Source organism: Solanum verrucosum, unplaced genomic scaffold (assembly GCF_900185275.1).
Source record: "Solanum verrucosum unplaced genomic scaffold, falcon-dt-bn FXZP01000049.1, whole genome shotgun sequence".
Classification (NCBI taxonomy): domain Eukaryota; kingdom Viridiplantae; phylum Streptophyta; class Magnoliopsida; order Solanales; family Solanaceae; genus Solanum; species Solanum verrucosum.
In genome coordinates this window covers 5169620-5185764 of record NW_026020221.1, presented here as the reverse complement: position 1 = coordinate 5185764, position 16145 = coordinate 5169620, and the positions used below count along the sequence as shown (strand labels likewise).

General features: G+C 31.3%; 2 protein-coding genes and 1 non-coding gene across 4 annotated transcripts; 2 read left to right on the top strand and 1 right to left on the bottom strand.

Moving 5' to 3' along the window:
• Window positions 1–2405: 2405 nt before the first annotated feature.
• On the top strand, window positions 2406–5437 carry LOC125831227 (sedoheptulose-1,7-bisphosphatase, chloroplastic). 2 transcript variants are annotated; one of them, XM_049510419.1, is made up of 8 exons: window positions 2406–2609; window positions 2943–3062; window positions 3156–3341; window positions 3955–4036; window positions 4248–4469; window positions 4553–4653; window positions 4814–4885; window positions 5005–5437. In XM_049510419.1, the coding sequence occupies exons 1-8, from the start codon at window positions 2490–2492 to the stop codon at window positions 5284–5286; spliced, it is 1185 nt and encodes a 394-aa protein (XP_049366376.1). In that variant the 5' UTR covers window positions 2406–2489; the 3' UTR covers window positions 5287–5437. The 2 variants fall into 2 exon arrangements, with proteins under 2 accessions (XP_049366376.1, XP_049366375.1); XM_049510418.1 differs by having other exon boundaries at window positions 2452–2609; window positions 2922–3062.
• A 577-nt stretch (window positions 5438–6014) lies between these two features.
• On the bottom strand, window positions 6015–6087 carry TRNAR-CCU (transfer RNA arginine (anticodon CCU)). The gene has a single exon. It is a non-coding gene; the product is annotated as a tRNA-Arg (tRNA).
• Window positions 6088–12001: 5914 nt separating this feature from the next.
• On the top strand, window positions 12002–13269 carry LOC125831234 (transcription factor DIVARICATA-like). The gene is made up of 2 exons (XM_049510426.1): window positions 12002–12465; window positions 12719–13269. Exons 1-2 carry the CDS (start codon window positions 12077–12079, stop codon window positions 13068–13070), a joined length of 741 nt encoding a protein of 246 aa, XP_049366383.1. The 5' UTR covers window positions 12002–12076; the 3' UTR covers window positions 13071–13269.
• Window positions 13270–16145: the final 2876 nt, after the last annotated feature.

The following is a 16145-nucleotide window of genomic DNA, read 5'->3' as shown; positions in this document are numbered from 1 at the left end:
AAAGATACATTCGAATATTAGCAAAAAATCAAACAAAATCTTACATCTTTATATATTGCTGATCATCAAGATTAATTTTTGATTTAGTACATGCAAACTATTGAGATGGTTGAAGAAGAAGTGGAGAATGTGGGTTTATGTGAATTACGTGGGGGTGGGGTGAGATACATATATGTAATGGGATGGGGAGGGAAACAGTTGCTTTAATGTGAGAGAAAGTAAAGTTTGAATTGTTAACATCCCACTAATTAAGGAGATTATATTTTAAGATAATTATGTAATGTCATATTTAAGGGATTTGAGTATTTTAACTTTTTAGAATATATGGTATAATTATTCAAAGTGGTATTATGTGTAATTTTTTTAAACTAGAGATAAAATATGTATATATGGTAGTAAAGTATGTGGTGTTTAGTAGTTTTTCCTTTTTTTGTTTTGGGGTAATTATATAAAGATTACCTACACCTTTGGGCCTTTTTGTTATGAAATCTTGATTAAGTATTCAAGCCAATTGGACCATCTTGGCCCAATATTCACAATCAAAAAATAAATGTTGACGAGTCTTTACAACTTGGTTGTCACATAGGGAACAAATTTCAGTATCCACTTGAATTTGTAGCGTCATGTGATGATCCGCCACATCGTGAACGATTCGTGAGTGAATTATCAAGTACCGCAGGGTATGTTTAGTAGAAGTCTAAGTCTGTGTCACTCAAATGTCTATTCTTGGTCAACAACCTTCTTTGCACAGCCAACAAAATAACAAACCTGTGCTTAGATTGAGTAGGTGTTCCTCAGAGCCGTCTTAACCCCTAAGCCACTAAAGCTATCGCTTGGGGCCCCATATTTTTGGGGGGTCCCATTTTAAAAATAATAATTATATGTACTATGAGTGCTATGATTTCTATTAAGAAAATTGCATTTGAGATGAATATAAACCTGAATTTCGTAAGAAACAATTTGATGAAAATATGGATAATGAAATCACAAAGTCCTATGAAGAATCTTTTAGATTTGATTACTTTACATATGTAGAGTAGATCAACCAATTTCACTTCAAAATAGATTTGAATCAATTGAAGCATATAAAAATATTTTTGATTTCTTATTTAGTGGTAAAATATTGAGATCACTAGATAATGAGAATTTTTTAAAAATATTGTCTTAACCTTAACTTTCTTTAACACATAATAGTTATTTTGATATTGATGGTTTAGATTTATTTTTTGAATTAAAAGTGTTAAGAGAAATAATATAAGTAGAAGATAATGATCCAATGAAAATACTCAATCAAATAAAAAGACTTGATTCTTTTCCAAATAGACTTATTGCTTATAGGATAATGTTAAGAGTTCATTTAACCATTGCCTCAGCCGAAATTTTATTTTTCGAAATTAAAATTGATTAAAATTTTCTCTAAGATCAACAGTGTCTCAAGAGATATTGAATTAATTAGCTATATTTTCATTTGAAAAGGAATTATTAATACAAATTGATTATAAAACACTACTTAAAAACTTCACTTCTAAAATAGCTAGAAAAGTTTATTTTAAATAAAAGTATATATGATGAAAAAAATATAATATTAGGACCATATCTTAAGTTTCGCTTTAGGCCCCCAATGTTGTTGAGTCGGCACTGGTGTTCCTCATATCAAATTTGCAATCCTCAGTGGGCTTTTGCGACCCAACCTTTTTTGTATGCTTAACCTTTAAATTGTTGATGTATGATATTATGTAATGACGAAAAATGATATAATCTATTCAAATATTGTGTTTATCAAAACAATATAGTAAAATATAAATACAATTTAATAGTCACACATATATAGTCAGACATCTCAATAACAATCATTTTCTATATATTTAGCTATAAACGACCCAATGTTTCTTTGAACTTGAATTTTCATATTATGTTATATTATTCTTTATAATAACATTTTGTTATCACAATAAAAAATTATCCGAACAAAGAACAATATAATATAAAAGTTTGATTGTAGTAGCTTGAATAGATGCTACACAAAAAACTAACTTTAATTAAAAACTCTCAACTCTAATAACACAAAACGAAGCTGATCCAAACACTACGATCTTCCAAACAAAAAAGAAAAAAAGCATGATAGGGTTGTGTCAAGTTGACAAAAAGAAACAAAATGAAGAAAGGTCATTACTCAATAGAAACCATATCTCTTTAGTAACAAGATATTTGAGTCACAAAATTATGAGTGATGGTCATTAATCTCACCCATACCCCCTTATATCAGCCTATCTATACAAATATCATCCATGTGGCAACATGTCATTAACAACTTATCTACTACCCCACCTCCACCCCGTTAGACCCCATGCCCCAAAAAAGTTAGAGGCTAGAACTAACTCAACTATAGCAACAACTTTGAGATAAAAAAAATTTCTCTCTTTTATATTTCTTCATTGTAGGATATTTTCCCCTCTCCACTCTCAAAAGTCTTAATTTTAACACACAAAATGGAGACTAGTGTCACATGTTGTGCAAGAGCTACATCTCTTCTCCCAAATGTTTCTTCTCAACAATATTCAACTTCACTAGCAACTTCAAGATCCATTTCCCCTTCATTCAACTCAAGGGTATGTCTTAATTAATTTCCATTTGATTTTCTTCATTTTTCTATACTAATTAAATAACTTTAGGAAACTATGATAATTTTTTTTAAAAAAAATCATGGATATATATCATAAACTTGTACTTCTATGCAAAGCATGTATTTGACATAGAACATAAATAGATGAGCTATAAGATTCGGCAGAACCTAGTAGCTTTGGCCTAGACCTTATACTTGTGTTTAAAAGTATAAATAATTTATTCAGTACCAAGTAAGTATTCTTTTCAAGGATCCAGAACTCATAAATTTAAAATCCTGAATTTGCTTCTGACTTAAGTATGACATGAGATTCTTGCAGAGTCTGAAATCAAGCTCATTATTTGGGGAATCATTGCGCGTTGCGCCTAAATCATCACATAAGGAGTCTAGGACAAAAAATTCTTCCTTGGTGACAAAATGTGAGATTGGTGATAGCTTGGTAAGTTTGATCATGTTTGTTGATTAATCTTATTTAATGTAATTGTTATACAAGAAATTAATGAAAATGACTAGTTAATTGGTGTATTTATAGGAAGAATTTCTTTCAAAATCAACCTCAGATAAGGGGTTAATCAGGTTAATGATGTGTATGGGAGAAGCATTGAGAACAATTGCCTTCAAAGTCAGAACAGCTTCTTGTGGAGGAACTGCTTGTGTCAATTCTTTTGGTGATGAACAGCTTGCTGTCGATATGCTTGCCGATAAGCTTCTCTTTGAGGTACAAAACTATAGAGTGGCGGAGCCAGGATTTTTTTTAAAAAAAATGCATGTATACACACTCACAACGTGTGAGCAAAAACAATTTTTGAACCACCTTTGACATTATACTTGAAGCTTCTTTGTGTTGAGGGGATTCAACTGTTTATATATATACTAAAAGATTGTTTTTTACTTTACTTACAAAGTATAATTTATCGATAAAGGGATTTCAATCGAACCACCTTTAGTACATATAGCTCCACCCCATATGACAGAAGTAGCTTATGCCTATTGCTACTTGATAAAACTGATTCTCTACAATGTACGTTACTCCCTCTGTTTCAATTTGTTTGTCTTATTTTCCTTTCTACTTTCTAGTCCGTTCAAAAAAGAATGTCTCTTCTCTTTTTTGACAACTTTTTACTTCTAACTTTTCACCTGACATGTTTAAAACCACTGGATTAAAGGAGACATTTTGGTACATTCAACGTATCTTTAATTTAAAATCACAGATTCAAAAAATTTCTTTACTCTCTCGTGTCAAGGCAAAACCAGACAAACAAATTGAAATAGTGGATGTAATTCTTATCTAAGTTTGACAAAAACTTGTTCTTTTGATTGTTGATGTTTAGGCCTTGACATATTCACACTTTTGCAAATATGCTTGTTCTGAGGAAGTTCCTGAGCTCCAAGACATGGGGGGCCCTGCTGAAGGTACTTGTTTGGTTATACACTAGAATTTTTCAAAGACGTCACCTATTTTTTCAAGTAAAATGCATGTCCAAACACAATATCAACTTCGAAATACCATTTTTCAACTTTAACTTCAAATATCACTCAATTCATGTCCTAACATCTGGTTAATTTTCCTTATAGAAACCTAAGGGTATAAAAGACACTGATGAATTCTATTTGTATCAAACAGGAGGATTTAGTGTTGCTTTTGATCCACTTGATGGTTCCAGTATCGTGGACACGAACTTCACAGTTGGAACCATCTTTGGTGTATGGCCCGGGGATAAGTTAACCGGGATCACAGGAAGAGAGCAAGTTGCAGCAGCTATGGGGATATTTGGACCACGAACTACATATGTTCTTGCTCTTAAAGATGCTCCTGGGACCCATGAATTCCTCCTCCTTGATGAAGGTTTTGACATACATTGATTTGTAATAATTTAGACTTTTCTTGCTACGAGTTGTCTCAATATCTATGTTCCTTTTTGTTCGTAGGAAAATGGCAACATGTTAAGGATACAACAGAAATCGGAGAAGGAAAAATGTTCTCCCCTGGAAATTTGAGAGCTACATTTGACAATCCTGATTACGCCAAGGTTTACTATCATTTCTCGTATTTTGTCTTCAATATCTGATATCTGTACTCGAACAAATTGCATTTCCTATACCTTTTCTCTTGTTGTTCCCTTTTCATATGCTTTCTAAGTTGCTACTAAAATGAAATTCCGCGTTCTGACTCTTGATTCTTGATGACAGCTGATCGATTACTATGTGAAGGAGAAATACACCTTGAGATACACCGGAGGAATGGTGCCTGATGTAAACCAGGTATGTGATCAGGGGCAGAGGCAGAGTGGTGCAACGGGGCATTGAACATTATACTAATGATTCTTTTTACATATATATATATATATAAGTTGTTGAATTCCCTTCTCGATTTTTCACAGATCATTGTAAAGGAGAAAGGTATATTCACAAATGTGACATCTCCAACAGCCAAGGCGAAACTTAGATTGCTCTTTGAAGTGGCACCATTAGGATTCTTGATCGAAAAAGCTGGAGGTTACAGCAGCGATGGGAAACAATCCGTCCTTGACAAAGTGATCGTTAATCTTGATGACCGGACTCAAGTTGCTTATGGTTCCAAGAATGAGATTATCCGATTTGAGGAAACACTCTACGGATCATCAAGGCTTAAGGCTGGTGCACCAGTTGGTGCTGCTGTTTGAGGCTTGAGAATGCAGCAATCATAATGTTTGTTTGTTTTTTTCGCGCTTTCTTTCTAGAGCATCGCGAAAATGCTGTTCCATCAGGTTATAAAAGGGAGATAGGTTAAAGACAAGAAGGTCTTGTTAAGAAATGGGAATTGGAACATTTTTTGTATATTGTTGTTTCTATTAACTGGTGATATGCTGGATTTCAGACATAAAAGATAAAAAAAGACAAATAAGTTGTAGTAGTATTATGTAAGATAAATTTATGTATTACAACTTGTCTGATTATGCTTCATTTCTATTCTAATCTAAAGTTGTCTCACTGTGCCTCGGAACAATCATAAAGTTGTCTCGATGTGATGTATAAGTTCATTATACTCAAACTCAGTTTTGTCTCGGTGGGCCTTGGAAATCATAAAGTTGTCTCCATATGACCTATAAGTTCATAGTTTTTTGGGCCTCGGAAATCATAAAATTGTCTCGGTGTGAACTGTGACGTATAAGTTTACGGTTTCAACAATCATAAAGTTGTCTCGATGTGACCTATAAGTTCATTATACTCGAAAATCATAAAGTTGTCTCCATATGGTGGGTCTCGGAAATCATGAAGTTGTCTCGGTGTGACGCATAAGTTCACGGTTTTGACAATCATAAAGTTGTCTCGATGTCATCTGTAAGTTCATTATACTCGAAAATCATAAAATTGTCTCGGTGTGAAGTGGGGAAAAAAGGATATATATAGTCGCGCCAGGTAGGGGTCGAACCTACGACTTTCTGCTTAGGAAACAGACGCTCTATCCACTGAGCTACAGGCGCTTTTGTTTTCCTTGTTTCGTATTTTTAAATGTGTTACGTACTCTTTTACATAAATATATATAAATAATTTAATATCTAATTGATTGGAGTAAAATGACTATGAAAACTAAATTTAATAACAAATTTTATGAGTTCTGATTTTAGCTGAAGTATAATTTTAATATTAGGACATATTTAATAGCAAATTTATCAATAGAAATGCGTCGTTTGCGCAAAAATTATTTCTTTTAAACAAATTTGTATCTGAGCTTCTAACTCCACCCTTCGAGCACTATTTTTAAGATTTGGGAGAGTACTTACAAGCATACAAACATTTTGAGAGCAGGTAAAATTCATACAAATGTTGATAAGAAAATTTCTCCTTTATAATTTATTTGGTGAAATATAATACTCCCTCCGTCCATTTTACTTATCCATATATTATTAAGTATGCTCCTTAAAGAGCAACAAATAAAATAATGATTTTATTATATTAACTTTAGAAACATTTTGAGAGCGGGAAAAATTCATACAAACGTTGATAAGAAGATTTCTCCTTTATAATTTATTTGGTCAAATGTAATACTCCCTCCGTCCATTTTACTTGTCCATATATTATTAATTACACTCCTTAAAGAGCAACAAATAAAATGATGATTTTATTATATGAACTTTAGATATTAGAAATTATCTAAATTCGAAATCAATCAAACATATTTTTAAGTTCTTTTTTTTTTTTTTGAAACGGCCGGAAGTCATTTCATCAAATAATCTTGGGCTATCACACATGAAATTTGAAAATTTTAAAAAAATCGCACGAATCCTATAAAATGACTCTTAAATGTACACAAACGTCGCAGATCATGGTGAGGCTATACATATTGCTCCCCCAACTCATTACGGAGGGTCTCGTAAAGTTTTTACAAAAAAATCTTTCGAAAGCCATTTTCACCAAATATTCATAGGTTAACACACACAAAAAATTGAAAAAATCACCTAATTCCTATAAAATGACTCATAAATACCAAAAATTTTGTAGATCATGGTGAGGCTGTACATACTTCTCCCCAAAATCCTTACAGACGGTCTCGTAAAGTTTTTTCGAAAAAATCTTCTAGAAGCCTTTTCACCAAATATTCATAGGCAACACATGAAGATTGAAAAAACACCGAATTCCTATAAAATGACTCCTAAATGCCCAAAAATATTGCGGATCATGGTAAGGCTATACGTATAGCTCCCCAAACTACTTACGAAGGGTCTTGTAAAGTTTTTTTTTAAAAATCGCCCGAAAGTCATTTCACCAAATATTCATGAGCTAAAACACACGAAAATTTGAAAAAATCGTTCAATTCCTATAGAATGACTCCTAAATGCCTAAAACTGTCGTGGATCATGGTGATGCTATACATATTGCTCTCCCAACTCCTTACAGAGAGTCTCATAAAGTTTTTTTTCAAAATGATTGTCCGAAAGATATTTCACCATAAATTCATGGGCTACCATACATAAGAAATTGAAAAAAAATGTCGATGATCATGGTGAGGCTATACGTACTGCTCTACCAACTCGTGTCGGATGGTCTCATAAACTTTTTTCAAAAAAATCTCCCAAAAGCCCTTTCACCAAATATTTATGAGCTAACACACATGAAAAATTGTAAAATTTGCCTTATTTCTATAAAATGACTCCTAAAAACCCAAAAATATCATGGGTCATGGTGAGACTATACATACTTCTCCCCCAACAACTAACGCAAGGCCTCGTAAAGTTTGTTCTGAAAAATCGCCCCGAAGCCACAATTCCTTGAAGTCCCCAACTCTTGATAAAATAGGTATGAAATGATAAATTATTTCATAATTTTTAAAATTAAATAAATATATATATTTATTTTTAGTATACTAGACAAATAAATAAAAAATTATATAGGGATGCAGAAAACATAGAGCTTTCCCATTGAAATGGTACTTGCATCATAAAGTTTTAAGGCTTAAGTCATCGACCGCCCCTTAAAGTTGTCCGCATAATTCACTTAGACACCTCAACTAAGACTTGTACCTATTGAGCACCTAAATTGTTCAAAACATGTACCTATTAAACACAAAACACTGATATGGCAAAAAATGTGTTTTGCACTTCCCTGAAACGCGTGAAAAGATTCAAAATAGTGTCTTTTTGAATTTTTTTAACATTTTTTCTTCTTTTATTGACACTTGGCATTATGATTAAATTAAAAACATTTTTCTTCTTTCATTTACACTTTTTTCAAAAAAAGAAAAATACCCCACTCCCTACCTATCATCCTCTTCATACTTTAGTTTGCAAAACATTCTTCATTTTAGCTCCAACATTGTTTTTCTTTCTTTTTTATAAAAAAATAATATTATTTCTTTCAAATATGAAGATAAATGAAAATCAACTATGAAGATTCAGATTTGAAAGAAGTATGATTTATTTCAAATCTCATAAAAATAAGGAACAAATATGAAGAAGAAGAAGAAAGAAGATAAATGATTGTTACATATAAAAAAAGTTAGCCGATATTTGTTTATCAAAATTTTCGAACAAAGATTTTTACTCAAATTCATATATAAACCCATTAAATTTATCAAAAATGATATTCAAAAAATTGAAAGAATTAATTTTTGAGCTATCAATTTCATTTTGTCATCGATGTAGAAATGAATAACCGCCGGCAAAATTTTCTTTCTTCTTCACTCTTAGTATGAAAATGTATATATATATTTTTTAAAAGTTAATCTGAAAGTTATTTGAAAAGAATTAGGTTTTGTGATTTGAGAAAGAATGTGTTTTGGGAAGAAGATGAAGATGAAAGGTGGGTGGGTAGGGGTGGGGTGGGTAGAATAGGTTGACATTTTCATTTTTTTTCTTTTTCTTTTAAAAAAAATTAGATATAAAAAGCGTTTGAAATAATTTTAAACAAAATTATTTTTTTTATAATTTCGGGGCCCAGTGCCACATGTTATTTTTTAATTAGCCATTTTGCCACGTCACCGCAAGTGTATCACACACTCTTCATATATTTTGCTGATTATAAAAAAATGCCTAATAGGAACAATTTTTATATTGGTAAAAGTGTTCAATAGGTACTAGTCTTAGTTGAGGTGTCTAAGTGAATTATGCAGACAACTTTAAGGAGCCGCTGATGACTTAAGCCAAGTTTTAACAATCAAAGACATCCCTCCTTTATGTATGAAAAAAAGAAGAAGTGTACTTCCTTTTTCTTAAATTTTTGTTAAGATTAAAAGTATAATGGGAGTCTTTAAAAATTAAATATGTTTTTTGGATTAAGACTTTTGCTCGAAAATATTATGAGTTTAAGTTATATATATGTGTTCGTAAAAAAACCTTTAAACTATTTGTGTAATTTTAATATGTTATATTAAATTTATTTTTCAAGTTTTCATATTGTGTTTGTTATGAGTGGACAACGGTTATTTATTATTGCAAGTAACTTAATTTGATGGTATAATAAAATTAGAAAAAATATTATGAAATAGTCTGAATTTAACCTCCATTAATAATTAGGATCAAATATATTCATGTTTATTTGATGAAATCTTTTTAAAACATAGGCCTTTTCTACAAAAGAAAGTAGTATTAAATTTCCCCTAGTACGGTGTGAAATGATCTTCCTTTTTTTTTTGATGCGTTTTCTTTTTTTCTTTAACAAATTATTTGCTTTACTTTTTGTGGTTTATCATATCATATTCATTATGAATAGTTATGTTATTGAAAGTAAGTAATTTATGTATTGTTTGGTAAAGTGAGTAAGAATAGTATTTAATATGGTGTATTAATAATATTGAAATTAGTCATATCAATTACCGAGAGTATTTCTTAGTCACTATTTTTTTAGGGAAAATTGTATGAAATGACAAACTATTAATTCAAATTAAATGTTATAGCCATAGTTTATTTTAATTGTAATTCGCAGCAAACATCCCTTTTTTTGCCATCTGATTCGGTATACAATTAGCCATTTTATACATTTCGGTATAAAATGTGTTTGTGTTTGTATAACGCGAGAGAAAAGTGTATATACAAATACAATACATATATTTTCGTCTTATACACTTATAATTATACAAATACAGATCTTATTATCCAAATTACAATGTATAAATGAATATATACAAAACTGAACAATTTGTATAAAATTGGATGTCTGTAGTGAATTATACAAATCAAAAGCTTCATAGCAAACATAAAATTTGTTATGGAGCGCAATTATGCAAACTATAGCTATAACATGATACAAATATGATTTTTATGTTTGCTATATGTGAAAGTTGCTTTTTTTTATGTATTCAAGGACAATTATGTATTTACCCATACTTATTCATATTATAAGTAGCTATATTATTAATTATATCCTCTATACATGTATAAATCAAACAAGATATTAAATAATATCAAATAAAAAAATATATGTATATATATTATTTTCAGCCTCGTAAAATTTCAAATTATATAATCAATGCATAAAACTTACATTCTAGTTATTCGTAAGATATTCGTAAGATAGTCCCATTCATTTCTTCAATTAGCGATACCATTTGAGATAAGAACTTTTTCTACTAGCCATAAAAGAAATTAAAAAAATGCTGTCCCCATAAAGAAAGAAAAAAAAAAGGATTATTTTTGTAATGCTTTTCATTAACATAAAAGTGATTAGGATAATCAACATGGGTTGTTAAAAGACGATTGAGATTCTTTCATCTTAATTAAAGTTTCGAATTTTTGAATATGTAATTGAGAATATTGTATAGTCTCCAAAAATGAATCTTGCAACGTGTAAATTCGAAGTTAAAAAAAAAGTGAAGTGTGATTTTTTAGACCACACTTTAGTAGCAGTCACACAAATCCTTAAAGACCAACAAATAGAATAATTGCACACAAACATGTAACATGTATTAATTAAATAAAAGAAATTCTTATCCAATCATTAATTGACAACTCGGTGTCACCTGTTGTCTTTTTTTTATTATATATATTTGCTCAACTCTCCTTTTCTTCCTAAAAAACAAAATATACTCCTATACATCTACAAAGATTGGAAAATTAAACGGATAGAACTTTCTTTTTATGATGATGATTTTAAGTCAGATCATTTTGGAGAGTTTATCGGAAATAGTCTTTCTGTCTTGACTCTTGAGGGATAAGGTCTTCGTAAACACTATCATCATCAGACTCGACTTGTATGTTATTATTGTATTCAGTCATCTATATGGTCTTAATTCATTCAATCATTGTCTATTGTTCAGTTAAGGTTTGTTTTCCCTGTTTTTTTTTTTTAATTAAAAAAGAAAAATTGATACTTGTTTTTATCTTCATTTCTTGGAAATTTTTCTTACTAATTTGGCCAATAATTGGAACCTTTTTGTTTGATCTGTGTTATTTTTGCTTAATTTGTAATCTTTTTTCTCTTCTCTTGCTGTTTGTAGGTTTGTAGAATTGACCAAGAAGTACTCCTCTCGATTCTGATCCAGAGTATGTTCCTATCCACCAAGTAAGTAACTAACTATCCAGAACGAAGTAATCTAGAAATCTTAGTAGCTCGGTTGGTTGACGGCTACCTTAATATGATTATGATCTAGAGTATGTTCTTATCCACCGTGTAAGTAAAACTATCAAGAACGAAGTGATCTTTTACTAGAGATCTTAGTAGCTCAGTTGGTTGACTATCTGAACTTTAGTAGTTCAGTTGGTTGACTATTTGAACTTTAGCAGTTCAGTTGGTTGACTATCTGAACTTTAGCAGTTCAGTTGGTTGACTCTTTGAACTTTTACCTTGTTGATGAGAGTTCGATTTCCCATTTTGTAATTTCCTTTCCCTGCTCGGGGTGAGAAAAAAATAAATATTTTACTTAATTTTTGCTTAGGTTTTAAATTTCTCCTTTATGAAAATCCACTAAATCATTGTAAAATTGACAGGAAGATTATAGTCTTTTAATTTTCAAGAAAATTGAGGGTTCTTGATTTGGATATGGAAACTTTATATCCAACTTCTTTTGTACCAAATTCAAATTGGATTATGCAACAGAGTAAGAGTAATACAGAATGGACTAAAGAAGAGAACAAGAGATTTGAAAGTGCTCTGGCAATATACGACGAGACTACACCAAATCGATGGTCTAAAGTAGCAGAAATCATCCCTGGGAAATCAGTTCTTGATGTGATAATGCAGTATAAAGAATTGGTTGCAGATGTTAGTGACATAGAAGCTGGATTACCCCCAAATACGAGGCGTGGTTTCACGTCTTCTTTTGCGTTGGAATTTGTTGATCATTGTAAGATTCAAACGTTTAGTAAGAGAGGCAAGTCTTATGATCACAAAAGAAAGAAAGGTGTACCATGGACAGAGGAAGAACACAGGTTCATTCAATTCATAAGTATTGTTTTTTTATTTTAATGTTTGTTCAATGAACTTAATTAGTAGTGATCAGCTATGTTGCTCGAACTCTTAGAAATGATGCCACACTTGTAAAGAATACTTTTGAAGGATCTGACATGCACGTGTTTACATTTTGGAAGAATCGGAGCAACATAAGTGATCAACACACAACATTTTCTATTTATCCTCTGACTTGGTCTTGATGTTAACATTAGTGTTGTTGTTGCATTATAGGCGATTTTTAATGGGGTTAGAGAAATATGGAAAAGGAGATTGGAGAAACATATCGAGGAATTTCGTGATCTCTAAAACTCCAACACAAGTGGCTAGTCATGCTCAGAAGTACTACTTGAGGCAACTTTCAAGGGAGAAAGAGAGGAAGAGACCTAGCATCCACGACATCACCACCGTCCATCTCACAAACGATGAGTTTCTCAACAACAACAACAATAACAAGAAATCGATGTGTGAAGAGAGGTTGTATATGTCCTCATTGCATAGGTCAACAAGCACAACAGACGTACTAATCGGATGTTGGAACAACTCAATCGATGAAGACCTGATGGCATTTGGTCAATTTGTGTGACAACTCAACTCTATAGAACCAGAACAATAGACTGATTGATTGTGGTCAGGTCAGAGCCCTCTATCGTTCGTTGAAGGATGTTGAACTAATGTTGTTATTCGCAACTCCATCGTTGATCAAATGAGATTTGAAAAAAAATATGTCAATCTTGGATTTTGTTTTCAATCTTGGTGTATTAATGTAAATCAAAGTTTAATTAGTTTGGTACTGTGCCTAGTTTCTTTGTTGTGCTTTCAAACTTCACACATTTAAATCTTCAATCAAATCATCTCTTCTTTCATCCCATCATATTATTTAGTGTTGATATTGTTCTCTTTTTAATTGTTTTCATCATACCTTCTTTGCTACTATATTTACTTTAACATACTTGATTTTTGTTAAGGGTCTATCGGAATCAATTTTTATATCTTCACGAGGTAGAGGGAATTACTTTAACATACTCCCTCCGTGCCATTTTATATGTCATCCGTTTCTATAAATAGTTGGTCCATAATACTCCCTCCGTCCCTATTTACTTGTCCATATTTCCTTTTTTAGTTGTCCCTATTTAGTTGTCCATTTTGACAAATCAAGAAAGGACAACAAATTTTTTCCTATTATACCCTTATTTACACTTCTTGAAAATTGTAAAAGTGTATGTTGTTTCCCTCCAATTTATTTCACTTTAATTCAATTAAGTGATTGTAATTTTGAAGTGAAAAGTTGTCATAAGGGTAAAATTGTAACTTCACTGTGCTAATCATTGTTGCCTTAATCTGTGTGTCATTTCTAAAGTGGACAACTAAAAAGGGACGGAGGGAGTACTTGTCATTTCATAAAATCAATGCATAAATTAGCATATTGTTCCTTTTTTACCCTTGTGAGTTATTAGCATTGAAAACATACATTTGACCAACTTAGAAAAGTTAAGTAAATGATTCATGTTCATTGGTTAAACTAATTAATCAAAATAAATTAATTCGTATTCATTGATTGAAAACTTGAGTTTCAAAAAAATTATAAGGGTAAAATTACATCATTTCTTAATGCAAGTGCAAAGTAAAAAGATGACATATAAAATGAGACGGAGGGAGTACTTGATTTTTGATAAGGATCTATCGGAAACAGTCTCTCCACTTTTACGAAATAGAGGTAAGGATGCATACACTACCCTCTTCAGATTCCACTTGTGGAATTAAACTGTTTGTATTATTGTTGTATTGTTTCATCTTATCAAGAATAGATGATGTCTCTTTTGCATTCCATTAGTGAACTAGTGTACTGACGATTACTTGGGCCCAACTCCCAAGGATTTCATACATAGCCAATAGGTGTACCACTTTTACATTAGTGGCTTAGTGCATAGTATTTTTTTCCTTTTACATAAAGGAAAAGTGAACCTTTGTTAAGAAAACTATCTTTGCGTTTAATTCAATTTCAAAAATTAGTTCATGAAATTAAAATTGCATGATTATATAAAGAGACCAATTGTTCATTCTACAAACGATGTAGGACTACTAACAACCTTGTCTCATTTGTGCATGCATGCACCAAGTATTTTCTTTTATTTTTTAAAGAGTTTCAGCTTTTGTGCATTGATAAAACATAATTTCTATACGCCATAGGATTATTCCGTAGTATTTCTAATCTGGTAATGTAAAAAAGCTAGTTAACTAATCAAATTTACTGTTTATTCTATATACATATATTATATATGAAGTATATATGTATTACTTTTTCAAAACGATATACATAAATTATTATCTGAGACAGATTTTGCTTATTTAGGCTATGTCATTTAGCACTATTTGATAAATCTGATTGGGAGGTGGTTCCTTTTCTTGTTCTTTTTTTTCTTCTCAATTTTTGGTTTTTTTTTTTGGATTGAGATGAGGGGAATTTGATAAAAAAAGAAAAACACATGCAATTTAGCCAAGTTGTCTGATTTTTTATCCTCAGTTCATTTGCTTACCTATTTCCAGGCTGGTGCTTACAATACTGCTGAGTCTGCATTCCACTTATTTCAGAATCCTCCCTAACTCAAATAGTATATACGCGAAAAGGTTTGATATACCCCTCAATTTTATTATTTAGAGATGACAGCCTTCGTTATAAAAATGACTCATATATATTTCTATTGTTACACAAATGGCTCACATATCCATGTGGATATACTTTTAAGGAAAATTTACCTAAATACACAACATATTTTACCATATTCTCTAAAATTTCCTACCATTTGAAAAAATTACAAAAATCTCTACTCTCTCCTATTCTCGGATATATCACTCGTACGCAATGTATCGGGTGTTTCTTGTATCAACAAAGGTAATGTATCGAGATGTGATGTATCGAGACATTGAGTGATATATCGTGACAAGTGTGTCATGTATCAACAAAGATAATGTATGGGATGCGATGTATCAAACATTGAGTGATGTATCCAAAATCGAGACGAGATGTATTGGGATATTGAATGATGTATCTGAAACCGAGATGTAATGTATCGAGACGTTGAGAGATGTATCCAAAACTAGAACGCAATGTATCGAGATGTTGAGTGATATATCTGAAATCCTTAAATTTTAAGAGCTATTAAAAAAAATTCCTACTCTTTTACAAATTATAAAAATCTCATAGTGTTAAGAACCAATTACATTATTTTCCTACTCTTTTTCAAATTACAAAAATCTCATAGGGTTAAGAGCTAATTACATTATTTCCCTACTCTTTTTCAAATTACAAAAATCCCTTGAAATTTATGGATTTCGAATACATTACTGGACTCCGAATACACAAGGGAGGGATATATCCAAGAGGGGATAGGATATCCAGATATATAGGGAAAAGATGTATCAACGAGGGGGGGAGGATGTATTAGCGAGAGGGGATATTTGAAAAATAATTAAATGGTAGAGAATTTTAGAATTATGGTGAAATAAGATGTGTATTTAGGTAATTTTTCCACTCTTTTTCTAAATTCTAACGTTTTTTAAAGATAACAAGGCATCACTCATAACCGAGATTCACCTCCTCCTAGACGAAGAGTAGTCAACATTACCATAGCCAATATAGTCCCACAATATTGATCTGAAG

Bases quoted from the DNA above. Each gene is read 5' to 3' on its own strand.
- LOC125831234 (XM_049510426.1), top strand. From the start codon at position 12,077: ATGGAAACTTTATATCCAACTTCTTTTGTACCAAATTCAAATTGGATT. The intron at 12,466-12,718 runs GTTCATTCAATT...GTTGCATTATAG, and splicing joins TGGACAGAGGAAGAACACAG to GCGATTTTTAATGGGGTTAG.
- LOC125831227 (XM_049510418.1), top strand. From the start codon at position 2,490: ATGGAGACTAGTGTCACATGTTGTGCAAGAGCTACATCTCTTCTCCCA. The intron at 3,342-3,954 runs GTACAAAACTAT...GTTGATGTTTAG, and splicing joins CCGATAAGCTTCTCTTTGAG to GCCTTGACATATTCACACTT. The intron at 4,470-4,552 runs GTTTTGACATAC...TTTTGTTCGTAG, and splicing joins ATTCCTCCTCCTTGATGAAG to GAAAATGGCAACATGTTAAG.